Source organism: Natator depressus, chromosome 9, assembly GCF_965152275.1.
Source record: "Natator depressus isolate rNatDep1 chromosome 9, rNatDep2.hap1, whole genome shotgun sequence".
NCBI lineage: Eukaryota > Metazoa > Chordata > Testudines > Cheloniidae > Natator > Natator depressus.
This window is the reverse complement of record NC_134242.1, coordinates 60474772-60486247: the sequence shown is the minus strand read 5'-3', so window position 1 is coordinate 60486247 and position 11476 is coordinate 60474772. Positions and strand designations below refer to the sequence as shown.

General features: G+C 45.8%; 1 protein-coding gene across 5 annotated transcripts in view; it reads left to right on the top strand.

Annotated features, from left to right (window-relative positions):
* AIFM1 (apoptosis inducing factor mitochondria associated 1) overlaps positions 1–11476 on the top strand; it is a 38147-nt gene that overhangs the window by 111 nt on the left and 26560 nt on the right. For 2 of the 5 annotated variants that reach the window (XM_074964340.1, XM_074964339.1), the window contains exon 1: positions 86–242. The exons of 1 other annotated variant lie outside the window; for it this stretch is intronic. In XM_074964340.1, the coding sequence (XP_074820441.1) occupies positions 152–242 (91 nt within the window). In that variant the 5' untranslated portion in view covers positions 86–151. Of the gene's footprint in view, positions 1–85; positions 243–11476 lie in introns of those variants that run through there. 2 more of the 5 variants (XM_074964341.1, XM_074964343.1) reach the window with 2 other exon arrangements.

Sequence of the window (11476 nt, the reverse complement as noted above, 5' to 3'; positions counted from 1 at the left end):
AGGCTCCCCTGGTGGACCATTGCGCACTGCGCGTGCGTGGAGGGATCACCCAATCGGGGAGCGGCGTTGCGGGCGGCGCATGCGCTGAGGGCGGGCCGGGGTCAGTGCAGTGCAGTGCAGAGCGGAGTGGAGGCCGGGGCACGCTGCAGCCATGTTCCGCTGCCGAGTGGCCGCCGTGGCGGAGAAGCTGGCGCGGAGCCTGCGCTCTCTGAGCCCGAGGCCGCGAGGCCGGGCGGCGGCAGGTGGGTCGGGGTGAACGACCCCCGTTCCCGGCCGCCCCGACACCCGCTTACCCGGGTGTGGTGGCGATCCTCGCGGGGAGCCCCCGGGCCAGATCCCGCCCCGCAGCGGCTCCGGCGCGAATCTCCGCTGCTGTCGGGAGCAGGGCGCTGCCAGTGCCTCCAGCCCCGCGCCCTGGGGAGCCGAGCCCCGCCCGTGCCTGGTTTGAGGCCGCTGCTGAGAAGTACAGCCCGGCGCTATGCAGGGAGCCAGGGCTTCGGGAGCTGGCTGGGGCCTCCGGGGAAGGGGGTGTGTGAAAGCCGGACGGTGGGTGGGGAGGAACCAGTGTCCACCTGGCGTGCTGTGAGCGCTGCCACCTCAGCAAGGCGGCTGCGGGGCACCAAGGCAGAATGGGTTAAGCGGAGGCAGCCAAGGGGTAGATCAGTTCATGGAGGGTGGGTCCATCAGTGGCTAGTAACCAGGATGGTCAGGGATGCAACCCGTGCTCCAGACACCCGCACTCCTGACTGTCAGAAGCCGGGAGGGGAAGTGGGGTTGGATCAATCCAGCTGCCCTGATCTGTACACTCCCTTTGAAAACTCTGGTCCTGGCCACTGTCTGAGACAAGATACTGGGCTAGGTGGACCATTGGTTTGGCTGAATGGCAGTTCTTGTGTTCTTACCCCTTCCTGGAACCTGATCTCATTGCTGTAAGCCAGCAGGGCTCAGGATGATGATTAGAAGGAGTTGGGCCTCTGAATTCCAAGAAGTATTCTAGGTGTGAAGTGACAGTCTGCTAGAGCTCCTTGCTACGTTGCCTGCTGAATGACTTTCGAGTTGAGTATCTCATAATGGAAGAGAGACAGGATGAGAGTGAGTCCTCCAACAGCTTTGAGTCTAGAACAGAAATAAAACCAGTGGGGTTTAATGGTAAATGTTAGAGGTTCTTAGCTGTGTTGCTTTTTACCCACTTCTGTGATCTTTTGCATCAGAATGTGGGTAGTGAGAAACAGCTTCCATGGCACCATTAAATGGATTCTTAAAACTACTGTGTTTATCGTCCCTGAGGTTGTGACATTTCAGTGTGAGGGCTGTTTAAGGATGTCATTTTGAGATTTCCCAGCATGAGATCAGTGAATGAAGTCCCCTGTGCAGCTTCCCATCCCATTAATCTAATCCTGTGTTGTAGGAAGGCCATCTTAATCTCCAGGATTGAGAGGTGAGAGTGCTATTTCCTGAAAAATGAACTATGAAGCAACACACACAGTGTGCGTTTGCTTTCTACACCTCCTTTGATAGAAGGGCTTGAAGAGGATCTCAAACTTTGTTCTGTTTGTCTGTTTTTCATATTGGGAATATCTGCTCCTCATTTTCTTCTTTGTTGGCAGTTTCTGGAAAAGCTCCTTGGAGGAGGATGTTACTGATGTCACACAAAGCTATAACCTGAGCTTCAGCTCCCCATCCAAAATGAGATGGGGAAGGAATGCTGATTCTCAGACTGGAAACTGACAACCTAAGACTACTGTTCGTGGTCTGAGAATCGGCATTCTCTCTTGTCTTCCCATCCCTGCTTGATGTCAATAATCTGGTCCTCCAATGATCTTTCCAGAGCCCTTTAAGAAGAAGGGAGAATCTGATGTTTCAAATATGAAAACTGTTCTAGGATTGGGGGAGAGGTTTTGCATCTGTCTTTGAACATAATAAAGGAGACTTTATGCTTTATAGTTCATTTTTAAGCAATGCCCATGCCTTTGGACCTTGATGCTTAGAGATCTCTTGAATTCATCTTCTCTTCTTTTGTTTTGTTTTTGTTTGTTTGTTTGTTTTTTGGACTTTTAAAGTATTCGGAGAGCTCTGCATGAGCAGTGAAATGAAAATACAAGCAAATTTTTTATGGCAGATCCTTGCATGGAAGCAGGTTATTTTACACTATCTGTCCTTGTGTTCTCCATTTACTTTTGACATCAGAAGTTAACCTTTAAGGAAGTGGCGTATTCTTTCTCTTCCAGCATATCTTTTGGTGGAAGAGATTTGCCCTGCTCCTCTCAGGTCACCAATTAAGATGAATGGCCTATTGTAGTTCCTGAGCACTGCCAAATTAATAGTCCAGAGAATCTTGTTAATTATCTTTTCATTGGAGAGTGAACATGTTTTCTAACAGCTACTGAAATAATAAATCTATAATTCTTTTAGAATCTTGTTGCCTTTTCCACCCATTCCTCCTCTACAGGGTGACAGATTTGAACTTTCAGCTTTCTTTCTTATTTCCCCTCCACACACACCCTCCTTCTCTTCCTTCCTGGGGTGCATGACATGAGATAAGAACTATGCAATGTTGCCCTCTCACTTTCCCGTCTTGAAGTTTGACTCTTACTGCAAGGATGTAAACTGGAGAACTCTCTAAGTGGAAAAGGTGTAGCAGAGGTTTCAAGACTAGCCTTACAGTGCAAAGGATGTGAAGTTTTCTTTGATGATAATGAAGGGAAATGGAAGCAAATATAGTCAGCTGGTTATAGTCCTGCATTCCATGTGCCACAGTCAATCCACTTGTGATATTCTGCTGCTGCCAGTAGCCTGGTAAACTCGAGTTTTCCTATCTAAAACATCTTTTTACGTATGTTGTGTCTTTGTTCCACAGAAAGGAGCTACTGTTTTTATTTAAACTTTGAAACTGCAAGACACAAATTCCGTTATAATCATTTATCGTAAGTGATCTTGCCTAACAAAACTGTTAGTGCTCCTTGTGGATGCTCCAGACTAGATAAAAATCTTTAGTATTCCTGAGTGTGTGAAATACTGTCAGGGAGGGAGAGTGGGGCTTTAGTTTCAATTGAGGATGAAATTCACCATAACTTACTTTGGCAAATGAAAGAGGATGTCGTGGAAAGCTGGGGGAGAGTCTCTGAGCAGAAGAAGAATGATGCTCTCTTCTTACTTCTCAGCTCAACAATGAAACCGCCGCAGGAAGGTCTTGGCCCGTAGTGAGACTTGGAACCAAGGAGGAACTGGGAAACTGACTCTTGCTTCTGCAGTTTCTTATAGGAGACTTGTGTGTGTTTCCCCTGACTGAAGCAAATGATCCTGGTTTGCTGTTTTGCTCTGTCTGATGATGTTGAATCCCACGCAATGGGCCAGGCTGTGTACTAACTGCAGGAGTTGGGGGATTCTTCTTTGTTTTTCCCTCTTTTTTTTTTTCCTGTGACCCACAGTCACAACCTGGGCTACATTCATACAGAATTGTAAACTGGCTTGCAGCTGATTCCAGGCTTTGCTGTTGTAGCTGCTGGGTTGAGCCAGAGGTGAGGGGTATGGAGTGGGGCGAATGGGTATGGGACTAGTGGCAAATGCAGAGGGACAGTGTTCAGGGGGAGCTGACAGGGAACCAAGGTAGTCATGGTTTGGGGGTGTGGGGCAAATTAGAGGAAAAACACTCTGCCTAGCTTCGTGGAATGAAGGGCTGGGAGGGGGCTCTGTAGGAGAAAGCAGACTGGTGCAGAATGGGGAAAGATGGTGCAGAGGACTTGGGGCCATAGAGGAGTCCCTGGGAGGGGGTTGCAAGTTGCTATGGGACACTTGGAAAGGACAGAGAGAGGCCAAGTGTTCTTTTATCCACACTGAATTTTCTGGACATAAAAATTAGTGTTTCCGTGTGCATGAAAGCTTGTCCCTCCTCCATTGTTCGCTATCCCATGTATCCCTCATGCAGGAGACAAAGCCCTGCTTTGAGCTTGCTATGATCTATGAGGAGGGGACAAGGGGGCCTTCCTCTGGGCTTTATATGCCAACCCAACTTAAACTTGGCACGCATTTAAAATCAGGGAGATTCCCAAACAAAGCTTGTTTTAATAAGTTAATGTTGAAAGTGTGTTCCAGTGGACTCCTCCAAAAACAAATCTTGACCAAAATTTGACGCTGTTAGAAAAACCAGAAAATTAAAAATTCTGAACTTTACTGATTCACCTCTCACTCTCACGCTGCCTGTTTTACACCACTCAATCATCTTTAACTGTCCCTCTAAAACTAGTGAAGTTTGTGCAAAGGTCAAAATGACAAATGACTAGGAGTTCATAAAATCCTGTTTCTTATTCAAAGACTCCATTTCCATGGTAGTATAGCAGAGAGACAGTGCAACACTACTCGCTACAAAATTTGCATTTGTTAGTTGCTACATATTATTGTTAATGGAGTTAAAAATACAAACTTGCAAGCTGTACCCACAATTACATAAACCTTCAATGCCATAGAGTCAGCCTGTCTTATGACGCCAAAGATCAGTCGTGTTTCCACTCTGTTCCACCAATATATCACACTGAGAAAATGTACGGAACCTGGATGTAACAATGTACCTGAGACTCTACACTTTGAAATATTTACTATCCATTGAATAAACAACATAGACCTAGCAGCCAAAGAAAACTACTTACACTTACTGGTGTAAATCAGGTAAGATAGTAAGTGATGGCAGAATGATGGAGAAGGTATGGCAGTGGATCCCTTCAGTGTTAACTTCCCAGATTGTTTAAAGGTGTAGGGTTTTTATGAAGACGGTGTATTTTTTGGGTAGTAGCTGGACTCTAAAGCACGCTTTCAACTTTAACTCCTTTGGGAAAAAAAACTCCAAACCTTCTTATTTGGGAGTAAATATTACGAGGTAACTTTTGGTCTCAAGGTTTGCCTAAATTTTGCAAATGCTTTCCATGATTGCCAGCCCTAGTTCAGGTCCTCCCCTTTCTGCAATCCTGAGAGCTCTAGTGTAGATGGACTGCTGCCACTGCTTTCAGCACAGTGTTGTTAGACCTGCTGTGAACAAGATCAGGTGACGATTTAAAAACACTGGTGATCTGTTAACAAAGTTAGGAGCCCCAGTGTAAACTCTTGTGGAGATGAACTCATGGTAGCTACAGCAAGAAATTTTGGAAAATTTCTCTAGTATAGACACAGCTTGTGTGTGACTTTGAATTGGCTGGCCAGGTAGGAACTGGTCGCCTTAGGATGCTTTCCAAATTTCTTGCATCATGGATAAATGCAGACTGTGGAGGGGAGCTCCTACATAGGACTTGCCAGACTGGGTCAGATCCATGGTCCATCTAGTCCAGTATCCTGTCTCGAACAGTCGCCAGCACCATGTATTTCAAAGGAAGGTGCAAGAAATCATGTAGTAGGCAGGTGTGGGATAATCTGCTCCCCATGAATGTCTTCATCCTAAGCACTAATAATTAGAAACTGGTTTAAATCCCAAAGCAGGAGGTTTGATATCAATTCCCAAACTTTTTCTTTTTTACTGTTATTCTCAGATGATGTTATCTTTATAAATGTCCAGTCCTTTCTTGAGTCTTGATAAGTTCTTGTCTTCAACAATATCCTGAGGCAGTGGGTTCCACAGTAGATATGTGAAAAGATAGTTTCTGTTGTTCATTTTGAGTTTGGCACCTTTCAGTTTGTTTGAATGTTCCCTTGCTCTAGTGTTAGAGAACTTCCTGGTCAGGAATCTTGGTCTCCCTGTGAATGTAATGGAAACAACAGTGGAGCAGGGAGCTCTGAAGTGGATTTCTTCATTAGCTGGAGGGCAGGAGGTACAAGGAAGAGCTGTGTGCTCTGGTATTAGACACCTAATCTGGGTAGTGGTAGGGGTCCCTCGGATATTTGTAGTGATGAATCTTGACTGTTCTAACCCTAGATTTTCCTCTTCTGGCACTTGTGGCTGTTCTTGGCATGGCAGCTTTGGGGGAAATCTGAATTAGTGTGCTCATAGCAAGTCTTGAGGCACATCAGACATGCTGCGGTCTTCTAGGCCTTGTACACATTACAGATTGTTGCCGTGTTTGAATGTGGTGGTGAAGAATTGAGTTAGCTGACAAATTTTTCCTGGACTACCCTGTCAGCTAATTTTAATTCTTCAAAGCCCTATTCAGACAGTCACTGTGTGTCATGTAGACAGGGCTCTATAGGTAGCCAAGTAAAACAGGAGTGTAGCAATGACCTTGGAAGGCCATTGGAGAATCTAGCAGCACACGTCCTTGAAAGTTGCTAATATTTATACTGGTCACTGTTATGCAAAAGTTTCCCTTCTACTCCTCTGTTTTTCATGCTTACAAATTTATGGCCAATTCTTATTTTGTTCCCAAGTTTTACATGTTGATCTCTACCTAAAAGTGGCCTTTTCATAAATTGGAGCAAAATTCTTTCAGTTGATCTTGAAAAATACTTTTTCCCTGTATTAAGAAAGTCTAGTCACTTTTTTTTAAAGAGAGCTATATGAAAAATGGCTGAAGCTTTAAACTTGGCATAGACACAGTCCTCCTTGAGAAGTAGTGCCTGTACTACACTTAAAATACCTTGGTTTTGATTGACTAAAATAGACAGTTTGAAAATTGCCTAAGCCAAGCTTTCACAAGAGAAAATTAAATTTCCATGTGCACACTTCAGGAGACATGGATTGTTCGCAAGTTCACAGCTAGTTAGGTACATGCACAGATTAATTCAAGAAGCTTATGGTGCGGCTTGTGAAGTCTGCACAGATTGGAGATTTTGCCAGTCTAGTAGCTCTGGTTAAAAGAATTTACAAGCTCTGTAAGCTTAAAATTAAAGGGAAAGAAGTGTGTTAATGCAGCATTAACAATACATAATTGACTGCTGCATTCACTGATGTGATCTGAATATTCTAACATTACTCAGCTGTGTTGCATGTAAGTACTATTTTCTTTCTCTCTTGGGAAATAGCGAAGTTCCTAGAAGTACAGACTATGAAAACATACTGTATGTGTAATGTGGCCAAGTTTAACTTTTGCATTTCCCAATGTTTTATTATCTTAACTGTGGTATGATGTGAATACCATTTTTTGCATGTAATATTTCAAATTCAATATAAAACATAATAGATATGTGTTTAATTCACAGAACTGTTGGTTGACCCTCCCAAACGCCCTCTTCTGTGTCCTTTTCTCTCTTGTCTCTGTTGCAGTTAGGCCTCTCAGGATGCAGCCAAATTTTCCAGAAGTGGCCACTGATTTTAGGAGTCTCAGTTGTTGCAAGTCCAGTGTAGGGTACCTGAGGCCAGATTTTCAGGGGTGCGTGGCACCTGTGGCTCCCATTGACTTCAATTGAAATATTGTGCTAGAACAGCATGTTATGGGACACACAAACCGAAAACCAGAGAGGTGAAGGGGATCACCATACAGGCTTTGTCCACCATGCACAATGCTGAGTAATTGCATTCTGATGCTCTCTCTTTGAAGTTGAGAGAGTTGACTGAGTTAATCAAGTTGGTCTCTCCCCTCACCCCCATGCACCAACAACAGCAAACTTCCTGAGTTAACAGGGACTGCTCTGTCAGGGAGACAAATGCCTTGCCCCTCTGCTGTACGCTGCCCCCTCTGAGATTAAGGAAGTTCCTGCTGACACTTTACATGAGACTGGAGCTGTTTGGATCACTAGAATGAGGGCAATTGGCATTTAGTCCCTGTAACAATCCCCCTTCACTCTAGACAATATCTTCTTTGTCTTCTATTTGGAACTGGTTTTCATGTGGCGTTAATCTGGGGTAATATACAGCATCTGGCATCAGTGTTTGTAGAAAGCATGTCAGAGTTCTCATTTGTGATGATCTTCGCTTGCAGTATGCAAGTCTACTGTAGGGAAAGCATCATGAGATTCTGTCCAGCCTGCTGTAGCAAGCTATAACTGTTTAATCACCGTCATCTGTTTCTGCACTGGGGGTTTCTGTGAACATTTCTCATCATTGCTACCACCAATGGTAGCAACATTGGGAGCTAGGGTAAGCAGGGCTCCAGGATCCCATTGCATTAAGCGCAGCCTTCAGAGCAGATTAGCATGACAATACTTAAAATGCCAGTGACTGTTGGTGCACAGTTCACATGAGCATGTTTATTGATATCACTGATTGGACTCCACTTGGGGTGTCAGTAGTAGGACCCTATAGGAAAGTGTTCTGGTGTAGACAAGGCCCTTTTTGCTAGTTGGGTTCTAGTAACTTCTTGACTTGTGTCTCGGACTCCAATCCCCGTCTCAGGACATGTCTACGCTACAAACTGTCGTTGACACAAAGTACGTTCTTGTACAATGACCACCATTGCTCGTGCGAATGCATGCTTGGCTGCTTGCATCTGCACTGTATGTGCTCACCAGGAGTGCTTGTGTCACTGCAAAGTGTGTTGCATGTCACCGTCAGTGGTGTAATGCCTTTTGGGAACTTTTTGCAATGTGTATGGAGTAGAAATGAGTCACGTAGGACCTTTGGGAGCTAGGTCAAGTTACCGGCATGCAACTTTCTCCATCCCATAATGCCATTCATAGCCTATAGTTGTCTTTTTAAAAAAAATCCCACCAACCCGCATGGCACTTTCAGTGTCTCTCCTCTCTGACAGAAGCATGGAGCCCACAGAGCTCTGTGCTTTTCTCGTGAACGTTGCAAATACAGGAGGCACAATTCTCCCGTAGTTACAGACCCACAGGAAGTACCGCAACAATGGGGGACACGGGGATTTCTTCAAGGACAGTTTACTAAGGGATGTAGCGAAAAACAGTTCAGGATTGTTGGTGGGGTTCAAAGAGCAGCTGCAGACAGCTGAGCACCACTTCTGGGCTCAAGAAACGAGCACTGGTGGGTGGGATCACATCATAATGCAGGTTTGGGAAGATGAGCAGTGGCTGCAGAACTTTTGGATGTAAAAGGCCACAGTGCTGGATATCTGTGCTGAGCTGTCCCTAGACCTCCAGCAGAGGGACACCAGAATGAGAGCTGCATTGACAGTGGAGAAGAGAGTGGTGATTTCACTCTGGAAACTTGGAATGCTGAATTGCTACCAGTGAGTGGGAAATCATTTTGGAGTTCGAAAATCCAGAGTAGGGACCATTGTCAGTTAAGTGTGTAGGGCTATTAGTCGTCTCCTGCTACTCAGGACTGTGACTCTTTGCAGTGTGCAGGACATGGTGGATTGCTAGGCAGTGAGGGGTTTCTAAGCTGCGGTGGGGCAAAAGACCACACACGTATCCCTATTTTAGCACAAGGCCACCTTGCAACAGAGACATCAACAGAAAGGGTTCCTTTTCTATGGTTAAGCGAGCATTGGTCAGTCACCAGGGACGCTTCAGTGATGCCAGTGCGGGCTGGTCTGTGAAGGTGCATGATGTTTGCATCTTTAAGAACACGGGACTGCTCAGAAAGCTGCAAGCAGGGACTTTCTTTCCCAACTGGCAGCTTACCATTGACAATATTGAAATGCCAGTATTGATTCTGTGGGACCCAGCCTGCTCTTTGCTCCCCTGGCTCATGAAGCTTATGCTGACCACCTCAAGACCACTAAGGAAAGACTCAGCTACTGACTCAGCAGGTGTAGAATGACTGTTGAATATGCTTGTGGTGGATTGAAGGGATGCTGGTGGTGTTTAGTCACTAGATTAGATCTCACTGAGAAAAATATCTCAATGGTTATAGTTGGCTGTTGTGTCTTGCATCAGATCTTTGAGGCCAAGAGGGGGAAGCTGTCGTGACTGGCTGTCTGCTGACTTTGAACAGCCAGACACAAGGGCCATCACAAGAGCTGAGAATGGAGCTAGTGATTGAGGGTAGCTTTGAAAGAGCTGCAGTAGGGTGCTGTTCTGGAGTGTGCTGTGGGTGCTGCTAGGAATTGGGTGGTACCTGCTGTCTGTTTATAAATAAGACTGGCTGTTCGCTAGGACGTGTGTGCACTGTGATCCTGTACATTTACAAGTGCCATGTACTTTCCGTGTCCGGTGTGAAGTAATAAAGAGAATCTCATTCTCAAAAAACAGAAATTTATTGAATTGCACCAACAGCGCAGGAAAAATCAATGCGCCAAAAGCATGCGAGGCAATACAAATGTTAATTGTAAATTAATGGAATGGGACTTGAAGATTGGAAAGGCAGCAAACATTTCTGCGTGTTTGAATGCACACGTGTAGTCGATTGTGACTACACGTATACCAGGCGTTGGTCTCTCAGGTTAGAGTATGTGAAGTTGTGGTTTCCCTTGCTGTCCCCTGGCATGGAGTAGTAGGGATAAGGATGAGGCCCATGATTCCATATGGTATGTAGGGAGCTGGAGTTCTCCAAGGAGTGCAAAGGGTCAGGAGTCTGGGATTTCTGGACTTGTAGCTCACCAGGATCTGCAGCATTTGGGTTTGCTGCATGAGTAGACCGATTACATCCTCATGCATTTCCCTCTCCTTTTCCTGCTGGGATTCTCGTGCCTTTCTCCTGTTCACTCTTGCTTTCTGCTACATTGGCCCTCCAAGCCCTTTTTATCAGTCTGATGCAGCACTGGCTTGCGGGATCTTGCTGGACGTATCCTTCCTGGTCGTTGTCTTTCTCCTCCTTGTCAGGGTCAGGTGTTCTATGGGAGTGGAGGTGGCAGCCCTCAAGGCCTCCATGCCAGAATCTGCTGATAACAAAATAGTCAGATGTGCCACAGGATTTAGAGCCACTAGGGGAAGAGAAAGATAAGATTCAAAACTCCTTTCCCTTATTCCCATAAACACTTTTAATAGACATGCTTATTGACACTTCAGCTATGGAGCGCCTGGGCACAGCTCCAGCCCCAGGCATGGTGAGTATGGCCCATCCAGGGCAAGATGGAAGGGGGACCAGGGAAAGGAATTTCGATTGCATGAAACAATAAAATTTCAGTCCCTATTCTAAGGGTGGGAGCATGGAGCAGTGGCACTGAGTACTGGCTCTGTTTTCCACAGGCAGTGGAGGTTTTAGCTGGTATCTCACTGCAGAGCGTAACAAAGACACAGAGGGAGCAGCTGCTACTGGCATCCTGAAGCCACCTGGGTCTGTGTGCTATTAGCCTATTTACTGCAGTGGTGCCAGCTGAACTCATCACAGAGCAGTGCGGGAAAGCATCCTACCACTGAGGAAGAAATAAGGCAGCTATCCCTAAAACCTTCGGCAGAGGATTGCAGAGTATCTCCGTGAAAGTTTCATTGAGGGACATCCCTATGTACATAAAACCAAACTGCCCTGCATGGCTCACCCTACCCCCCACCGAGCCCAACAGGGGAATGAAAAGCAGATGCCAACTCTACCTCTGTTTGTTGTGCCACTAACTCTTCTAGTCTGAGTAGAACAATTTAAAGTTGATACATTTGTCTTGACTTGGGGATGGACCGGGCGCCATCTTTAAATTTAAACATTGTAAGGAAAAATACATGCCTGTGCTTACCTGAGGTCCCTTCCCCTTCAGCAGGCTCATCCATGTTTGGCTGGCAGGAC